At 34.1% G+C, this 22,210-nt stretch overlaps 1 protein-coding gene across 1 annotated transcript in view; it reads left to right on the top strand.

Annotated features, from left to right (window-relative positions):
• PIK3C2G (phosphatidylinositol-4-phosphate 3-kinase catalytic subunit type 2 gamma) overlaps positions 1–21,913 on the top strand; it is a 276,245-nt gene extending 254,332 nt beyond the window's left edge. The window contains exons 32-34 of the mRNA XM_019744695.2: positions 901–995; positions 14,996–15,121; positions 21,512–21,913. Of these exons, the coding sequence (XP_019600254.2) occupies positions 901–995; positions 14,996–15,121; positions 21,512–21,664 (374 nt within the window). The 3' untranslated portion in view covers positions 21,665–21,913. The remainder of the gene's footprint in view (positions 1–900; positions 996–14,995; positions 15,122–21,511) is intronic.
• Positions 21,914–22,210: the final 297 nt, after the last annotated feature.

The following is a 22,210-nucleotide window of genomic DNA, read 5'->3' as shown; positions in this document are numbered from 1 at the left end:
ATTAGGCCATATAGAAAGGTAAAAGTTCAATAACCAAATAGGGTGAAAGAGATCATTTCAAACAAAAGGGAATAGAAGGAAGTAGAATGTCTTTGTAGAACTGAACAGACAGACTACAGAATGGAATAAAAAATAATAGGGAATAAAACAGAAGGATTCAATAAGAAGGGACAATACAAGGCTGAGAAATTCACTTTTTTCATAAGCAATGGAAAGCTATTAAACAGTACTTTGACCAAAAGAGTAACTTTATAAAAGTTGCTACAGGAAGATTATACTGGCAATTGTGTACAGATAGATTTGGGTTCTGGGGAGAGGAAGAGAATGTTCTAGTAGTTCAGGCAAAAGGTCCATATGTGCTATGGAACTAAGAAAGGAAGAGATGAGTGCAAATATACGGAGAAAGACTGCTAGTAATTGCAAACATTTATTGAGATATTGCATTGTAAAAACTTTAATTTTATTAGTTTATCATCTCAACTACCCTGAAGTAGGTAACTTGTCTCCATTTTACAGACGTTGATTAATGTAGTCATGATGACTCAGTCTCAAGTACAGTGCTGGGACCTGAACCCCAGACTCACTGACTTCTAATGCCAACGCTTTCAACCTCTATGCTTTCTAACATTTTAAGCTCATTGTACTGAACCTTGAGGAGAAAACTGAAGCCAAAATATGAAGAGAAAGGAATATGAGGAGAAAGAGTTGGTTCAGGAAGATTAGATACAAATCCTATCTTTAACCAACCCAGTTTCCTGAAGATTATTATGTTTTCAGCGTTATCTGAAGAATGTTTCCTTTGCATACTATCCACTGGTCCTGTTTTAGTCTCTAAACATTTGATTTAGAGTGTGATGACCCACTGTCATTTAACCCACTGAAATTCTATTGTTTTATCAGGTGAGAAGTTTCCTGACAAGATGCCTAAGGTGCAGTTAGTCATATCATATGAAGATGCGAAGCTGACCATACTAGTGAAACACATGAAAAATATTGTAAGTTTGTCATATCTAATGAGAAACATGTAAACCTACATTTAAAAATCACTTGCTTCTGTTAGGCAATTAATGTCAACATTAGTGAGAGGAATGGGGCCAGATACCAGGCGTAAGTGACAAACAATGAACCAATTACAATGTTCTACCTCAGTATGATTGCGATCCTTGGAGTAAAGACTATACAATATTTCACAGGAAAAGTCCTAGAATGAAACAGACTTTATTCAAAATAAAGTGTGAGGGGAAATCTAGTGAAAATATTTGAGAAAGTAGAACTAACGACAATATTAAAAGCTAAAGAAAAAAAAAAAGCTTGGTTGCAAGAATTTACATCTATCTGATCAGGCTGAGCTTGCTAGAGGATTGACTCATCTCTTTGAGTGGTTCCAGCACCTTCTCTGTGAGGCCAGGCTCTCTTAGGATTTCACCCCAGACTCCCATTGTATTTTGAGTTTATACCACCACAATAGTTATCATAGTCTGATATAATTGCTGACAGATATTTTTTTCCTCAAAAGGTCATAAATTGTTAGAGGACATGAACCCCATCTTTGCACCCCAGGACCTAGAACAACTGTTGTTAGCCTCTAAAGAAAACTTAAATTTGCTCTCTGTATTACACCCCATTCCTCCTGAAGGATGGGTCAAGTCAAAAACAAGGACAGCAATTGGGTCACATCATTAAGTGAGAGAGGGAGCTTTCTGTGACACAGGTAAGTTATTAGTGCAGTAAACAGAAACGGGTAATTCAAAGCCTTACCAGCTTCTTCGGTCTTCCTTTAGTCTAGTCAAAATGGGTTCTCCACATGGGGAAACGCCCCAGGAGACTACACAGATGTGGAGAAAGTCTGTATCACTATTTTGGCTTTCTCCTTTATGCACATAAATCTCTCAGGATTCACTTGGAAGGATTTAAAGGAGCAAACTTTTCTCAACATGGCATGCATTTGGAACATACTAGAAATTAATAAATATTTGTTCAATGAAGAAATAGTTGGCATAAGTTTCTGGGGATACATCCATTACAAACTTGGTATTAGCCAGATATCCAAGGATGCTTGTTTATAAATCTGTGATGTTGGCAATCAGAATTTTTTGTAATAGCTGAGCAAATATTATTAAATTTGTTTTTGTAGAATTTTTACTCAAAAAATAATTATTTCCAATTGCTTTTGATAAGATCATCATCTTAGATGAGAATAGCAGTTGTTTAAGAAATTCTTAGGCTGAGAAATAAAGATTCAATTAGATATTATTTATGGCTATACCCATGCTCATGCACTTTAAGTATCTATATAAATATATATGATGAAATAACAGAATATTAAGAATGGTGTTATTCAAGTTAACAGGACTTTTATATGCATATGATATATGATTATTAATTAAAAATAGTCCCCTTGGAAACTGAATTTTTATTCCAGTAAAGTCATTGCTCAAAAACATTTTAGAATATGTCTGTTGACATTGTTTTTAGATCTGACATATAAACCGCACAGTAAACTTAGTGATGTCACTCAATAGTCATGCCTAATATTTGATCAGAAGCAATATTAACCAACTTGGTCACCCATTTCATTCAGCAGATGAATCCCCAAATTACTTCTGACAGTTTTCAAAAACGCATTTTACATTCAGATGAAGCTGCACTACCAATAAGGATGTTCGAAACAAAAGTGATGCAGACATGAAGGGAGGCTCCCCTTCACGAGTGAGCAAGCACAGATTTTAAGGTACACATCAAGTTATGACTAAATGACAAAAGATCAGATTAATCCCACAAAAATTTAAAAAAAGAAAAGAAACATTTAGGGCCACTAGAGCCTATACACTGTCAATACCCTCCAAAAGAAATCAATGAGGAAGCCATACTTCCTGCTGTCTGACTTAGTCTGCCTGCTGGTTCCTCTCTTCTCTCCAGTCTCTTAACATTGCCCCGCTATTCATTCCTAGACCTCTTCTCTTTTCTATCGTCAGCCTTGTAGCTTTAAATACCACTTACATGTCTTTCTCTTCTGTATTTATAACTCCAGCCTGGAACTCACCCTAAAATCCAGAGTCAAATGTACCACTTATTACTCAACAACTCTAATAGAAATTCAATAGACATCACAAACCTAACATACACCAAATCTAACTTCTGATCATTGCCCCCCTAAACCTGCTTCTTTTGCAAATTTTATCATCTCATTTAATAGCACCTTTATCCTACTAGTTGCTCAGGTTAAAATGCTTCGACTTTTGACTTCTTTCACAAACTACATGCATTTTTCTTTCAGCAAATTCTGCCAGCTCTGCTGTCAAAATAAATCCAGAATCCCACCATTTTTTATGTCCACTGCTACCACTATTGGTTCAAGCCACCATCATCTCTCAACCCAATTATTGCCGTAGCCTCCTTACAGATCTCCCTGCGTCTGCCCTTATTTCTTTATAATCTCTTCCTAACCTAGCAGCTAGAACATTCCTCTGAAAATAAATCAGATCCTGTCACTTCTCTCATAATTATCCTTTTAGGAAGGAGTCTCATATCACTTACAATGAAAGCCAAAGTACTTATTAAAATAATGATCTGTGAGATGCTACCAATCTGGCCCCCTTGACGTCTCCCACCTCACTTCCTACTACAGACTTTTTCAATCACTCACTTCATCCTCAGTGACTTGCCTAGCTGTTCCTTGAATATGACAAGAATGTTTTTGCGCTAGGACAACTGTACCTCCTGCTCAGTTTACCTGGAATGCTCTTCCCCAGACTCATGACTCAAATTCTCCATGGCTGAATCTCATATGCCCTGAATGACCATGTTTTACTGTCACCTCTTCAGTGAGGTCCTCACTGACTTCCATTGGTAAAACTGCAAAACCACCCCTCTTTGCTGCCACTTCCAAACTTTTCTTACTTTATTTTCTCCACTGCCCTGTGTCACTGCTGTAACCCCAGTGGCTAAAACAGGGTCAAGTGCATAGGAGGTGCTCACTGAATGTTTTGTTAAATGAAAGAATGTCAAATTACTTCTGATGTGAACAACTAAGAACCAGGTCCTTTCTGACCTTTCTAAAATCATCACAACAAAGTTCCCAGGTCTTGCATTTTCATAGCTTCTCTTAAGTGACTATTTTATTTCTTCTGCTTCTGAAGACAGAGATAACATTATGTTTAAAATGACAGAAAAATCTATTTATAAATTTTCAACGCATTTTCTCTGCTCATTTCAAGTTTTAACTAATCGTTATTTATTTTTTGAGCCTTTAGTATTTTCTCATGCCAAAGTAATCAGACTAAAGAGTTGTGTTTGATTTTATTTTAATATTAAAATGAATTATTATGCCTACAGTTTTGTTAAATTTATTAAGTTTGATGAAAAGAATTGTTTATCTTATATTAAATCTTTGAAGCTTTGATCTGAGAATTACTTTCCTCCTGTGAGATCACAAGCTAAAACAAATTGCTAAAGCGTTTTCCTTTCAAAGCAGCAAGATATGATGTATTCTAGTGAACAGCAACTGACAAAGTAATGCGGTAAGTTAGAAGCTTAGGCAAGATATTTTAAGTAATATTTCAGTTTACATAACAAAAAATATATAAAAGTTATTTAGATTTGAAATATTTTTTTAAATCACTCTAGGATTTTCCCACGTAGCCCACTTGAAAATGTTCTCTTCCATTGACTTGTGCAGTTTCTCTCTATGCATGTGTCTCTGTGCATTACAATGTCTGCAAAGTCACTCCCGGTTCCATGGGTTTCTCCCAGTCTGTATCACTTCTAGACTCTTTTCTTTGACCTGCTCCAGAATATGAGCATTCAAGAAGGCTCTAAAAGTAATCACTAAGCATGCCAGACTCTCTTATGATGTTGAATATGCTCACAATATTAAAGTCTCTTATACTGTAACAGAAGACAAGTTATTTCAAATGAGGAGCAAGAAATAATATCAGGGAAAGCAGGAGACACTTAAAATTGGGTGCTGTCAATCCTTTCATAAAATATAAAAATGGGAGAAAATAGTTACCGTATGAAATTAACAGGAGAGAGAGAGAGAACAAGAACTCCAGACTAAATACACAGAAACACAGAAAGTATTAAAATTATATCATATATATATATATATATATATATATATATATATATATATATATATGTTTAATTTCTTACAATTTTAATGTGTATATGTAGCCTGGAGTTCTTGTTTCTAAAATATAGATTACTGGGTACAACTCCCAATGATTTTGATTCTGTAAGTGTAAGTTGGGATGTCTTCATCTGTGTTTTACAGACATTTTCTGGTCTCATGAATTCCTCTACTCCTTCATTTCTAGACTTGTTCTCCTCTCTCCTGTTCCCAAATATGAACATTCCAGAAAGCTCTCTGATGCAAGCAGTCCATGGACCCTACATTAAAAAACATTTCCCAAGTGGCTATTTATACTGTAAATGGTACTCTACATGCAATTTGAGTTCTATCCTTGACACCAAGTGAATTGTGATGTCTGTTGGAATAGAACAGAGACAACAATTAGATTTGGTGAAAATAACAAAAGAGGTTGTGAAAATAAAGCTCAACTGATGACAATACATAAATTTTGACATATAAAAATAAAAATGTTCTGTTTCCTTTTAAAACTAACTTGGTTAAGTGACTATCCCAATTCTTTTCAATTTTTAAAAATCTAGTTTTGTAAACAAAATTTGTCCTTGTTCCATCCTATATGCACTTCAATCTAAATAAATGTCAATTTCTCGCTAAAGGGTAATTTTCTAATAACAATTATCCCATTAATTGTATTTAGAATATATTCCCTGAATAAAAAATTATTCTTCCAGAGTTGGCCCATTAGGACACTGATCTCTCATTTCACAAACTAGGATGCAAAGCAGTGGGTAGTGAAGTGTACTGAGTCCAGATATGGATATTTCATTGTGTTTTATTGTATTGTTTTGTTTTTTTTAACCAGGGTAACACTGACCGTCAAAGATTTATCAATCATTTCTTAATAAAATAAACTGTAAATCATTCTATAAACCTATGATAATCGATATGATTATTACAATTGATCTTTTTCCAAGAACCAACATCTTTAACTAGTCCTTCTTTCTTAAACTTTTCTGTTTTCAGGATCTCCATGAAACTTCACTGTCTGTACATTCCCTAAACGTCTTTGACAGCACTCTATCCAAGGCTTCCTTAGCGCTTACAAATTTAAGCTAGATAATGTATGTAGTGACTTAATAGATGTTGGCTTCACCCTTAGCCCTTAAATGTGAAAAATTTCCAATTTTCGGGGCTTTAACTCTTCAAACTAATTTCCTATAAATTTCTTTAAGTCCTGAGGATTCAAAGATTGTGTGAATTACTTCTAAACTTATATCTCTACTTTTCATAATTCTTTGAACTCAATTTACATATTTCCAACTGCCTGACAGGCATTTGCACTCTGATATCTTTTTATCTCTTTAAATTCAACATTTCTAAATTACAGTCCTTTACTTTCCACTAAAGCCACTCTGAAGTACTTATTTCAAAAAAATCATTGCACCATCCTCCACTGACCCCTGATCGATTATTTTTAAATTATTTTATAATTATTTTCTAGATTTTGACACATTGCATTATTCATTTTATTTTCCTGTTATTTTTATTATTGTTGAAATCCTATTCTAGAGCTAACTCTGGGTGGTGAGCACACAATGTGATATATTGATGATGTATCATAGAATTGTACACTTGAAACCTATGTAATTTTATTAACTGTTGTCACCCCAATACATTTAATTAAAAATAAATAAATAATCCTATTCTATATTCTCTGTTAATTCCACATGGATTATTTTGATTGGCTTATTTTCTACATCCTCTATTTTATCCTGCATAAAACCATTTTCATCACATCAATAGTAAGTTTTAATAGTCTCTATAAATTTCAAATTCCTTAGCCTAATGTTTAAGGTGCTATACAATCAAACTATAACCTGCCTTTTATATTCCCATTCTCAACACAAAACTTGTATTACATTTTAGAAGGTTCATTCATTCTTGATCAAACACGTGTCATTCTAGCTGACTATATCATACTTCTACCTATTTGCTATTTACCTTCTACATCCAACTCACCTTTCAAACTGAGCTTAAACTTCTCATCTTCTCTGAAGCTCCTGGGTCACTCCTGCTCCTGGTGAGCCTTCCGTCCTTTGGCCTCTAATATTACACTTACTGTATATACCATCCACTTGATATTCACTGCCTTATCTCAGCTTTTGAAACTTTTATCTTGGTTCATCCTGTAGTTTCAATTTTTGTTGGAAGGAGTGTTCTATGAATGAAGTATTTTTCCCTCTTAAATATACGTTGTCAGATATTTATATAATCAGTTTTCCTTTGATTAATGTTAGTATGCTATACCTCTTTCAGTTTTTTACTTTTAACCTTTTTTAAACTTTACATTTAAAGTAAGGTTCTTGTGCATATGATACAGAGAGATATATAGAAAGAAGATATGTAGATTGATGATTGATAGACAGATGATAGATAGATACATACATACATACATACATAGATACATAGATACATAGACAGCCATACTGTACGTTGTAGCTAGCAATCTCTGGCACATAGATATATTGATCTAGACTCACTTAGAACTTCTTAAAAGTTTTCCCAAGAGCTATTGTTAAGCCCTTTTTCATATTCTGTATTTGCAGAGTGAGTTTTCCAGACCCAAAAGAAGAATTTGGCATTGCCTATTGTTTTTAACCTTGTTAGATACTCATACAGTTCACATCCCAGCTCCTCATAACTCAGTCCTGATGATCTAATCTAGCATATTGGCCACAACACTCAGGTTACTGAAACCTATACATCATATATGTATCTTTATTTAAATTGTGACAACACTGGATTGTAGGACAGGATCAAGGCAAATATTTAGGTACGTAAACCTATTATATTTTACCTCTGAATTATTAGTTTCTGCTTTTTGCAATCAATCTTCTTCCCCTAATATAAAGTATAACAACATCATAAATCTAATCTTCTAGTATATCATCTGTTCTTTTCAATTCCTCCATGATAACTAACAAAATGTAATCTGTCTGTTATTTGTACAATGGTCTCAGCACTTGGGAGTAGAGGCTAAGGGTTAGGAGATTTAAAATCATTTAAAGCAATCCAGTCCAATGGTAAAAAAAAAAATCAAACAAACAAACAAAAAAAACACTTTAATTACCAGCTAACTCATAAACAACTCATCAGCATTTGCTATTGAGTAGATTGTAAAGAAATAAATGAGTTTTAAAGCCTTATTTCTTACATTTTATTAAGACTGAAAAATGGAAAAACTTGCTAAACTTCACAAGGCACTCAGTAACAAAGTCTGGAATTCTAATTAGAATTCTGAATTTTTAGAAGCAATTCAATTTGTATGTGTTGAGTTAGAAAACAAATTATAGCTACTAGACTATGACTTCTGTGTAGTTGTTAACTACTTCAAGTTGATTAAAATATATATATACATATATATATATATATATATATATATATATATATATATGTACAGTACACACAGACATATATACATACTAGGGAGGTGAAAAAAATGTATACAAGTGGACACTTTGGTCAACGTTGCTCAAGCAGTAGTTCACTGCAATCAGAAGTGTCTAGACGCTGATATAACCACTTCGAGCACCTCTTGTAATTGCAGAAGTCAAGCATGACTTTTATTCATCTTTTGTTATCAGTATATACTGAATATTACAATTTTAATACAATTTTCCTTTCTTAAAATGTGTATACATTTTTTGGCAACCTGTGTGTATGTGTGTGTGTGTGTGCGTGCATGTGTGTATGTTAAATATATATCAAGATGATATACATGTGTCAAGGTGATCATGAAAATGAGTTTGTTATTTCTTTGAAAGCAGAAATGATTTTGATCACTTTTCCTCTCACAGACCATACAAAGTGCTAGACACATGGTACTTTGATTTTTAAACTGATTTTTAGAAAAATTATTGGAAATCACCTACTGATAAGAATTCTATTCAAGGCTTAAATGAGCATGAAATGAAGCAGAAGACTATCCTAATTTAACTCACAAGGGCCTGAAATCATTCCACTCTATATGAATCAATACGCAGAGAAAGACTGGCAAGATCATTTCACCATTTTTTTAACTGAAGCACACAACAAACCATATATCAAAAGCACTTTTATTGTACATCTGTACTTTTATTGTCTTTTTAGAGAACCTCTTCATGATGGCTAGCCTAAGTTTTGAAATTGCAATTTGGCATGCACATAGATGAGGAAAATGTTTTTTTATTGTGTTGTTTTGTTTCTAGCATAGACCTCAGGTTTTTACAGGCCTATCATATTTTAATCATCATCAGTTGAGTTCTACCAAAGCCTATATTATCCTATGATTGGAAACATTTCAGTTATAAAAAAAAAACATGATGGAAAATTCTCATAAATTATTCATAAAAAGATAATAACCTATTAAATACAATTAAGTTTTGAATTAATCTACAGAAGCTTCCAAAGTGTCTGATATTTTTAAACCATGCATCTTTATCACATTCCTGATAAAACTTGATCTAGAAGGACTCTTAATTTAAATCTGACAGTTTCCTTTTTATTCTTTGTAGAGTAAACGTAAGGTAGTGGTTCAGAGCACAGAGGTGTTATAGAAAAAAACCTCTTCAATAAAATAAAGACAACCATATTGGATCAAGGATTAAAGAGGGTATTTTAAATTAAGTATATACTCATTATATGGTAGCTATTATTACTATTATGTATGAAAAATAAATATCTCTCTCTACACTCACATAAAAATACTAAAGGGTTGTTGGTGTAGCCTACAATGTGAGATGGTTTTATTTACTTTCTAAGCCATTTATAATGGTTTTTGTTTTTATTTTTCTCTATTTTGATAAATTAGCCATGTTTTCAACATACTTTCATTTGCTGACTATAAGAACAACTAAAGTAGCACTGAAAACCATTTTAAATGCTGTGTGCAAGTTGAGGCAAGAAACAAAGGTAGAAAATTGGTATATTTAATTATTCATACACCTATAACAATACCATTTAGAAGTCAACACTGTGAACAAATATTTACTAACATACATACATACATTTTAAGTTTTATAAACTAAAATAATAATCAAGCTAAGAAACCCCTGCGTTTAACTCTTCAGTTGAGAAAAAGTCTCTCAACAAGTGAATGGCTATGAATATCTTAAGGCTGTTATTTTCGATCTTTTTAAAGTGGGACCTCTTTTTAAACCGAAATAAAAGACAAAAAAGTAAACAAGAAAAAAAAAAAAAAAAGATTCCCACATAACGTATGAGACACTTTATTTCCTCTGTAGGGAAAATTGGTGCTAATGTGGATCCAGCTCTCTGCCTCCACCCAAAGGTTCCCATAAGGCACTTCTCCAGTTAAATTCAATGTACCTATTTCTATTTCTATTTCTTCCATGTACACCACAAAAGGGGAGCATGAAGGGGAAAACTTGCATGAGGTGGAGAGAGGGTATGGGAATTTAGCACAAAGATATGACTTTAGCTCACAGTCCACAATTTATTAGGCTCCCAAGAAACTATTAGGTCATCAATGGCATGTAGAAGCAGATATTAATATCCTGTTGTGCTTATTGTCAAGATTTTTAATGAGGTAAGTGGAAGAAGTCCAGAGTGGGGAAGACTGTCACAGAAGAATAAGTAAGGCCCCAGGAAAAGAGGACAGCAATTAGAGATCAAGTCTCATATGAAATTGAAGACAGTGAGATGACTTTTATTCTGAGACTGAGTACAAATAATTATGTTACAAATCCAGTCTAGACCCAGGTGGAGGGTGGAAAGAGGTAAAGAAGGAGAGTAAACATCTAATTGTTTGATATGATCTGAGACATGATAAAGTCAAAGTTTTAGAAGTGGACCATTGAAATATTAGACATAATGAGCAGACCTTAACACAGATTCTCCTGATCAGTCACAAAATCCAATGACATGCTAAGTGTTCAAGGTAAACACCTATGACAGACTTTGAAAACAGAACCCAAAATACATCCACTTTACCCTGAGTTGGCTTTTTACTGCTTAGTATCATAACAAGAAAAGTTGCAATAGAGAAGAGAAACTATTTAAATGAAATCTTGGGAAGTTAGGAAAACTTTTAGTTTTTATATTGCATTATAAATAATGACTCAACAGATAGCTATGGAGTACTTTCAGAGAGCTAGACACTACGAATACATACGTCATTCATTCAATCACTTGATAACTAATTAGTGCCTACTATATACCAAGCACTGTGTTAGGGACAGATTTCCATGGGGGGAAAAAGGAATTTCATAAAAGGAAGGCATGGCCATGAAAGGAAAGAAAACAATAAGCTAAATGAAAGCCCAATTTCAAGTGAGGATTTTAAACTTTTAATTTGAGATTTAGAAACATGTTGAAAGCTTAGGAAGAAGGAACTGAGGGGGGGGAGGGCAGTAGGGTAGTGGGTAACCAATGGAGCAAAGCTCCCAGAAAATGTGAGGAGAGGCAGGTATGGAACAAGGAGACATGGGTATTCCTTTTGAAGAATTTCTGATCTCATAAGGAAGATAACATACATGTGAAACTATTTTTAAAACCTAGAAAATGATGAACATTTTAACAGAAAATCTAGAAAATATAGAACTCACAGTTAATATGAGCAACAAAAGAAGTTTACAGGACCTCACATTATCTTCTGAGCACAGTAAAAATATTAGCCAAAGTTCTGGAGGAAAGTCATGGTGCTGCTTGACTTCAGTGCACCAAGAATAAGAAACTCCCCCGAGTGACACAGGTACTTCTTTGTTTAGATTGAGGGTCAAACTAAGAACTCTGTATCCCCAAAGCCTTATGACTCTTCAGGCCAAAGGGTTAAGTCTTTGTGAAGGTCTAAAAGCAGCCAGAGCAAAAAAATCCTAGGGTGAGCCATTTAGACAAATAGGGGTTATTTAATCGTTGTAAAGAAAATTTTATTTCACATAAGCATAAGGGCAAAGCGTGAAATGAGAAATATTGATGAGGAGACAGCTAGTGATTTCTTTAGTAAATTAGCTGAGATCTTTAAAAGCAGGCTAAGGTGCAGTAAGAAGAAAAAAAAATAATGTTAATAAGACAGCTGCTTTGGAAAAACATTCTCTTCAAGACTTGAGGAATCAATGCCTGCATTTAAAGCTGCTAAGGACAGACGAAGCCTACTGCTCAGATCTAATGCACCCTGACTTAAACTGAAATCTGTGCTGTTGTATTATTCTGAAAACTCCAGGACATTGAAAGACCTTGTCAAGGACACTAACTTGGAAACAGAAGCCCAAACTTTGAGTTGCTAAATGCTTGGTGACGTGTGGTATACAAAAGATTTTCCCCTTCAGTAGTTGAGAGTTTATTCTTCAGGCAGTGAGGAATCCTTGAATGTTTTGAGAATAACAGTGACATGATCAAAGCAACTTTATAAGAAGGTTAAATAAACGAGTTATTTACAGGACAAATGAGGGAAAGAGGTGGGAAGACTGGGACATCAAAAGTAATTCAAATCCAGTTATGATAAATTAGGGACTAAAGATCTGTGGTGGTGGGTGAGCTGAAGCAAAAAGGTAGAATGCTGAACTTGGTACATACTTGGATTTCAAAATCAAAGACAAAGGAAGCACCAGGGAAGAGAAATGGTATCATTTAATATAATTTTAACTAGTGAGGAAAAATCTGTTTTGAAGTGATGGGGAAGAATAGAAGATAGATTTTGTTTAGAGTTTATATAAGGGTGCTAAGAAGATATGCAGCTGGAAATATGCACTGGTCACTAAGCTGCGATCCTAAGAATGAACTAGAGATTGTTTTTTGGGAGTCATCCACATCAGTGGTTCTCACTTCGGGTCACTTTTTCCCCCAAATGACATTTAGCATCATCTGGAAACATTTTTGCTTGTCACAGCTGGAAGGATGGTACTACTGGATTCTAGTAGGTAGAGTTCCAGGATACTATTAAAACATCCTGAAACTCTACCTACTAGATGACAGTAGCAGAATAGCCACGATAAGAGAGAATTAAATGAATTATTTGGCCCCAAATATCAGTAGTGCCAAGGTTGAAAAACCCTGCTTATAAATGTCACAGTAAATTAGGAATATCTTGTCCAATCAGTACATATAGCATATTCATGTTTAGTTTATAAGCAATAAAAATAGTATCAAACATTTATTGTGTTTTACTCTTATTTCAAGCACTGTCCTCACATTACATGGTTTATTTTATTTAATCATTTAAATACTATGAGATAGTATTCTCACATAATGGGTTTGGAAACTGATCCACTGAAAAGTTAAGGTGCCTGCCAAAAGTCACATAGCTGGCAAATTGGAGGGCACAGATTGCAATCAATAAGTCCATTTCCAGAACCATGATTCTGACCACCAAGTTGAAGCACACAGTGATTAAAGGTATGGTAAGATCAAACCCATTGGCAGATAAGAGACAATTACACAGAGCGAAAACACTCCCTTAATTCTTCTCACCAAAAAGAAAATATCCACTCTCTCAAATATTAATGGCAATTTCTTTCTGTGCCACTGAGCCACTGAAGATCTCATTATGCCATTGATACATTTCAGAATTCCTCCTCCTGGGGGAAGCTTGCAAGTCAGGGAGGGATATCTTGAGCTCTGTCTAAAGCAACAGTTTTGACAATCTTAGTATTTTGACATATGGGTGTGACCAGATGTATTTGATATAATTTGTGGATAAAAAAGAGCCAAATTTTCCTAATGATAGAATTTTTACCATACATTAGAAATGAATAAAAGTTAGTCCTATAATGATATCATATTTTCTTATTTCCAATATGCTTTTTTTGAGTGCTAAAGAAAGATGTAAACATAAAGTTAATGACATTGGGGTGACCCTGGATGTTCACATGTGAATGTCAGTGATTCAAAGCATTAAAATACATTTGTTGAAAATTACCAATTCCATGGAATGTATCAAAATAAGCACTTAATTCCTCAAATTTAATGTTTAAATCATCCTCTTAAAATTACGCAAACATATCTGGTTTTATTAAACCAGATATTCAGAGTTTTAATACCATTTACTTTGCATCTGGTCAAGAGTGCAAGGATAAAACCCATTTCTTTGAAATATGGCAGTTTCCAAATTTTGAGAGTGGGCTCATTCTTCAAATGATACATTAAGAAATAAAAATATCCATTATAAAGAAAGATGGAAAAGAAGAAGGAAAGTTCTGGAACCAGAATGGCAGAGGTGTGGGGTAGGGGGCAGTAGTTAGGAATAACAGGAAAAGCGGATCCAGAGAGCCCCCCAGCTGGCAACCTTGCTCAGGCAGCAACTTAGAAAACGTATGGGGCTCCATAGAACACAATTTAAAGGGGGTTATTTAGTATATTTCAGGAAAATTTAGATAATAAAATTATAACCATTTTAAAATCTTCTAAGTATATTAAAGTTGTAGGTCTGGTATTTGAATTAAATTCTGCTTTAAAATGTGACGTTAGATAATATACATATCATTAAATGCTACATCTCATTTTATGTGTTAAACTTGAATTTTTTGATGTTCAAGTGGTGTACTATATCTTGAGGCGCTTAATTACTGTCTCTGCTTGTGCCTTATATTCATCTCTCAACCATTTCTGTCAAAAATGCAAATTTAGATTTTACTGTAGAAAAATAAAGCAAATTATATTTAATGGGCTTTTAAATTAGTTCTTTGACACAACACTTAATTTAAGATAGACAATTTTACTCTTTTAAACTGTACTCTGGGGTTATTTCTGAACCATGATGTATTCTTTTTGATTGTTCTCTTATTTTCTGATAAACAGAGTGATGGTAATACATCTTGATCCTGCCTTTGGTCTAGCTATTTAGTAGCTATGTACTTGTTTTCTTTGATAGCAACATGCATTAATATTTATGACCATTTTCCTTTGCAGCATCTCCCAGATGGCTCTGCGCCCAGTGCACATGTTGAATTTTATCTTTTACCATATCCCAGTGAAGTCCGTAGGAGGAAAACAAAATCTGTTCCAAAATGTACTGACCCCACTTACAATGAAATTGTAAGTATGGTTCATCTCTTGTTCAGTCATTCTGTATTTTTCTTATCATTTTTCAGCTTAAGAACCAAATATGGAAATTTTGCAGTAATTGGCAGCATTATTCCATAAAGGAAAGGCATTTCCCAAAATAGCCACTGTGTGCTGATCACTGTTCTAGATGCTATGGGAACTGGAAAATATACGGCTTTCACAGTGCTTATGAACCAATTTTCAAATTGTGGCTAGCCTCCAGTAAGAGTCTAAGATTACGTGGCATTTATTTTACATACTATTATTATCCCTGCCTCCTTCTTTTCTCCAACCTTATTTTCCTTTACCTGGTTTTCCTTACCTAATAAGCTTAGTATAGTCTTATCTGTATATAAAAATACATTTCATAAAATCACATTTGAAAAAATGAAATAAACAAATACAAAATACCAATTAAATTACAGTTAATTTATGTTAGCTATAGCTCTTCGTTTCATTTGTATTATAAGATTTGAACATCCAATCCCATGCTTCTAAAGCAAACCCTACATTTGTTCTCTTGATCCCATCCTTTCACATTTCTCTGTACCTTGCTCAGTTGATTATTTGCTCTTCTTAAGGCTGTCTCATCTATTAGATCTTTGATTCAGAAAACTTTAAAAACCAAACTAAAACAAACTCCTCAACTCAATGTTTCTAAAGCATCTAATTTTTGTTTCCCTCCCTGTCATCCCCAAATTTTTACAAAATTAACTCACATTTTCTGCACCCACTTCATCACTTCCTTTTCACCTTTAATCCTTTGCATTGTGGATTCTGACCTTAATTGATGCTGCTTTATTCATATGGCATTGAATACAGACAGCTAATTGCTCAATCCGGTGAGCCCTCAGGCTCTCCTCTCCAGAAGTTACACTACAGCACGGCTGAATGTGCCCTCTCTCTTGACACCTCCCATATGCTTCTTGAGTGCTTCCTTTTCTTAATTCCCTTCCATCTCGTCTAACCCAGCCCTTATTTTCCTTCATTGCCATTCTTCCTCTTAAAATAGTGTTGCTGGATTTCCATCATCCATCTACCCTTATCTCTTCTCCATAGTTATTCTCTCAAATTATCTGGTGTATCCAGATTTTTTTTTTTTTAGGTTTGCATCTGATTCTATTCCTCAAGCCCTGGCTTTTTTCCTAACCTTTTGACCTACATTTCTACCTGATCACTGACGAGCTCCATTTGAATGTTTCCTAACCACTTTTAAACCAGGCTTTCCTCCTCTTTTTGCCATCTCAAAAGATAACTTCTAACGACATCTGCCTGTCTCTCACTCACCTGTCCAACTAATCACCACATTCTGTCAGTTCTCCTTGTGCAGCTGCCTGCTTCTGAAGTCTGTCACTTTCTCTCTGGTTCATCACCATTTCCTTGTTTGAGGTTCTTGTGACTTTGGTTACTGTCATAGCCTCCTATCTGCCTCCTCGCTTGTGTTTTTTGTTTAAATCGTTCATATTTCTACATAAAATGTCTTTCAAAAACTAGTCATATTTATTAATCTCCTGTTTAAATTTTTTCAAAGGTTCCTCAATTCCTACTGTATAATGTCAAAAGCCCTAAATAGGATATTCATAGCCCTTAAAACTTGACTCAGTAATTTTCCTAAGTTGTCTCTTGGAACCATATCATCCTCAGACACTTTTCAAAAATATTTTTTTGTTTTGGGATAAATATAATATTCATTTATATGTATACTATATATTTACATATTGATATTATATATATTTATAAACACACGTATATACACAGAAAGAGAGTAAAAGAGAGAGAGAGACTTCTCTAATTTAGTAAAGAAAGATATTTTGACATTTTATTTGTCATGATGTCAACAGCTAGAGATATACAACCTCCCAACAACATCACTACTTTCTATGCTTTTGGAGTACAAGACCCCCTACTTCGATATCACGCTAGTTCCCAGACTCAGTGCTGTACTTCAGCATTTGTAATCTAAGGAAGCACATAAAGACAAAAAGCCACTAACAATTCAGGAGAGTTTTTAAAAACTTGTGTTTTATATTTCAAGCTTTATGTATTGTTATAAACAGTAGTATATATATATGCATGGAGATTATATGCTTGTTAGACCCATAAATTGTCTGCTGGCTTGCAATAATTTAGGGCCCTCATACATTTATGAGCCACTGATTAAAAATTCCTGCAAAAATTTCTCCATCAGTCTATACTTATAGCATGAACACATACCACTGACACGGGAACTTTGAACACATGTAACATTGTTTCAAAAACCATAGTCCTTACATTGCAATTGCAAACTCCAATTTATACAGAATCCAAATGTGCAGAAATGTAAATTAATGTGTAGATAAATTAACTATTTTAGTAATGATTACCATAATATAAACAAATTTGGCAAAGAAGCTGGTTAAATTTAGACAGCCATGAAAAAAAGGGGGGGGCTATGTTTTAATTTTCACCCAATATACTGTGTCTGTATTAACAAAAATATTTCTTTTAAGAAATGCAAAAACAAGTACTGTATACCAGTTTTAACTCTGGTTTTATTTTCTCTTCACCTTAGCTGTGATGAAAGCCCTCATCTCTGTGCCAAACCCCTCAATTATTTCTGGGCATCCTCAACGACACCTTTAATGTATTTGCTAGGGAGCTCAGTAAATTATCACATGGCATCTACACTGTTTCTAACTTCTCCCCTGCTTTGTTTCCCAATGATTACTACTCAGCCACTCACCACGGCTGGCATTTCTCAAACCGCCAAAGCCGTGCATTGTTCTGGAAGTGGGAAAGAATGACCTCGCTCTCCTTTTTATATAAATCTCTTAGAGAAATACAAAGGGGTTATTACATTGCATCACCAATATCTTACAAAAATCTTCATTAAAATAGTTCTTTCTGTTTCTATTCACAGCCCGCCCTCCCTAAAACCTAGACCTGAGAGAGGCTGGGTCACAGACATTGCCAAGTGTCCCTTTGGTATCCACCCTTCAGATACTAAAGCTTTCATACAGAGCCAAGCTTGTCTACTTGACACTTCACAGAGTGAGTCTCAACAGGCTTTGCCAGCAGTCTCCCAGAAAACCCCCATCACACACAATTCCCGGTGGCAGACACGATTGGGCTCAAAGCGGGCAGGGCTGGTGACAGACGCTCAGAACTGCACTGCAGAACTCGGATTCGGGCTCCAAAGCCAATGCTCTTTCCATTCTACTACCTTTGGCACCTGGTTAAAAGCCATCATTTTTTTTTTAAATGACTCAGATTCTATCTTATAACAGAATTATTTTATTATAGTCAATGTATTTCTTACATGTATTCCTTCCTTAGAAATTATCCTATTATAAAGCGTAAGGGGGGAATTAGAAAGGACAGAACATGATCATTCTGTGTGTTTTACATACTTTAAAATATCTTTCAGAAGGTGTATGATTATTTGGCATAGCGCTAAGTATATGGTACACTCAATAAGCAATAGCTACTGCTATCTGCATGGTCTTCTCATTTGATATGCAGAACACAATGAAAGTTTAACTTGTAAATAAAGACATTGATGTCATGAGGTCAAACATTTCAACCAGAGTCACATAACTAGACTTCAGGTCTAAATTTGCATTATTCCAAAGCCCATATTGACCCCACTAAACTATGTTGTGTTATCCCTCCCTCTCTCCACCCACCGAGTTCTGTTCTCAGTTGTTTTGAACTCTCTCCCTTTCATTGTCCTGTCTCCTTCACTTCTCTTCCCACCAGCACAAGACACTTTGGTTTCTATATTATTATTCTTCCACTGCAATCATTAAAATACACTTTAGAATGATTAACTAGACCCTGGTGTCAAATACCACACAGTGAGTGCTTATATATAAGTTAATAGATATTAATTACTTTAAACAAGGTTTTTCTACTTGATGTAATAATTTCAAACCTACAAATTCAGTATTTGTCAGGAGGCAATGAAGACTTGGTTCATGCCCATGGGTAAAATGTATTATAAAATGAAATCAAAATAGCTGTACATTTTTTATCTGTTTATGTGAAGGCAGAAAACATATTAAATCATTTGGTGAAAAAGTTTCAAAAAATGTAATCATTTGTGTACTTCACTAGCATTACCCTCTAATTATTGATTGCACAGTAAGAAAAGAATGCTTATTTTTTTACAACATGGATGCAGTTAAGGAATTAATAGATGTATGTCACCTATGATGTGCAATGCCCATAAAACTTCAGTCACTTTTAAGAAAATTAATTTTGCATAATGAAGCACAATGAAAAAATTCCATAAAGTAATATAAACTTTGGAGTTCAAATGTTTGGATTTTAACCAAGAAGGCAATTAATTCCTACGAGCATTTCTTGAGAATTACAGCTTCCTAAATACTTGGGAGACTCAAGTCTGTCTTGAAATGTTTTCATCAGTCAACTAATATAAAATACCAAGACACAACTGTTCTTTTTTCTGTATTTGGTGGATCTTTTTCAGCTATGATTTATTTGTGTTTAATATGTATCAGACTTTGTAGTACGGCTTGTATTCATTATCTCATTTTTTCTTCCCCACAATGTTAAAAGGTAAATATTATTATCCATTATGCAAATGAGAATACATGTAATCAACAACAGATTAATATAAATATGAATTATGGACATTTTTCTTTTCAAGTTACATCTTTAGGGTTTATTTATATGATTCACAGAGTTCTTAAGCCATACTGTTCCAAAGGCCTAATGCGTAGAGTTATTCCATTTTTCTACTTCACATACAGTAACACTTTGAGGGCCCTTTTCATCTATTTATCTATAAAATAGGAGATGGGTTCATCTACTGAAAGTGTTGTGGAAGAAAAATGGAGAACTGTTTAGACAGTTCAAAATAGCTACTACAGAGAAAAGGAAAAAGGAGTTTACTCTGAAGTCCTAGAAAGATTAGAGTCCAGGAGAGAGAGTGGTTCACAGAGACCCTGACAGCATCCCTTTGCAGTTAAAGAAGTTGAATTACAGTGGTAGGGTTTTGAGATTTTTAAGGCAGTCCTTAAAATCCTTTATTATCCCAGAGGAGCTCAATAGATGATATGGAATTATTTGAATAAGCAGTCCTAGGGAAAGATAATCTCCTGTCTGGAATGTGAATAAGACTCTAGAACAGGAGGTAGCCAGGAGCTGCCATATGAAGCAGGGTAGCCTGGGTTAACATATTACATTGGATCTCACATCCTTGACTGAATTATCACCTACTTGTTAAGTGAATCATTGTTCAGAGCAGCTAACAGATCTTGAAGGGAATTTCATGGGTTCATAACTGTGAGGCAAATCCCAGTGTAACAGACAAGAAACTACATCCATACACACTGGGGAGGCTTGCCAATTGACTTAAAGGGCTTCCTCCTAAATTGTTTCCTCTGCTTCTTTTTTGCATATGTTGAGAACACTTCTTTCTATCTTGCAGCTTGTTTATAAAAAGCAAGCCAGTTTGAAGCAGCATATGAAACTCTAAATGTATTCTAAGGACTTTCCCTGGGAACCATGCTGGATTTACTCACAATTCTCCCTTCTTTTTCATGATGGATGACTAATTTCTTGATAGTACTACACTTTTAAAGTGTCCTTACCACCACAGGCACCCGATGGTAATGCCTGTGACTTACAGGATGTAATGAAATACAGTTAAACATATCCCTTTTTTAAAAATAGTTACATGACTAGTAAGTGGAAAAGAGCAAGACACAAAACTGTACATACAACACAATTACAGCACAGATTCTTAAAAAGTGATTATATATAGAAAACATAAAGATTATCGAAATGTTAACTGTAATTATCTCCCAATGGTAGAAATACAGATATTTCCTTTCTTTTTTGTTCTTTTTTTGTTCCATCAATATTTTTATTTAATTAGTATATATTTTCATAATTAAAAATTAAGCAATTTTAAATAAAGTAACCACAAAGTGACTTCTTTGCATGTCAAAAGAAATATTGGAGTACTTGCATTAAAATCACATGAGGAAATCATCATTAGCCTTCAACAAAGATAGTATTCATGTTCCAATGTTGCACAGAAAATTCAAGGACAGTTAAAAGGTGAAGTGTATTTAAATTTCTTCCCAGAGACTAATTTAGTCTTATTAAATTTGGAATGGACAACTACTAATGAAATCAGAGTAAATTTTAAGCTTCTTATAAAAATAGTCTATTATTAAAATTCATTATGTTAGCAGAACCTTTATCTTTTCAGAATTAGAGTTAGAAATGAAAGATTCTAACATTAACCTACCATTTCAAGGTAAAAGGTATTAGCAGCTAGTAAATATTTTTATTAGAAACGATATGTTTTAAAAAGATTCACTTAGTAGATCTGATTTACATTTTCATTATTTCTCTCTCCCTTTTCAGGTGGTATATGATGAAGTTATAGACATCCAAGGACATGTCTTAATGCTAATTGTGAAGAGCAAAACCATATTTGTGGGAGCAATTAACATCCAACTTTGTAGTGTCCCACTCAATGAAGAAAAATGGTACCCACTAGGAAACAGTATAATTTGACCATTACAATGAACATATGCATTATTCATTAACTACTTGTATTTTTCCACTGCTGGGTCTCTGTATCACATGAGCAGGACATTTTTGTTGTCAAAGATAGTGTAGTTTACTAAGGACACAAGAAAAAGAAAACAAAATCACTCTTTTATAGCTATTTCTTCTCTACCTGTGTTTCACTGTTTTCTTAGAATCCTTTTTCCTCAAATAGAATGCTGATCGATTGTGTAAAATTCAACATGTAAAAATAATAAAAGCACATTTAATTTAAATACATCTTTTAAATCAAATATATGTTCACATTTTAATTGTGTGCCTCCAGTTAAAGCGATTCTTTTAACGTATTTTCTAAGAAGCACAGGCAAATAAATAAATCGCATCAATTAATTCAAGACTTAAGCATACCTGCAACACATTTTTTAGACTGAATCTATATATATATGGAGAGAGAGAGAGAGGTTTGGTAAATTCCAGCAGAATGCTGTATTATTTTCCATCAGAAAAACAAAATATAAACGCCTGAAATTCTTAAATTTACTTATTGGAAGA

Source organism: Rhinolophus sinicus, linkage group LG02 (assembly GCF_036562045.2).
Source record: "Rhinolophus sinicus isolate RSC01 linkage group LG02, ASM3656204v1, whole genome shotgun sequence".
In the NCBI taxonomy this organism is placed as follows: domain Eukaryota; kingdom Metazoa; phylum Chordata; class Mammalia; order Chiroptera; family Rhinolophidae; genus Rhinolophus; species Rhinolophus sinicus.
Note: the sequence above shows the minus strand (reverse complement) of the source record. Positions and strands in the feature narration are given on the sequence as shown.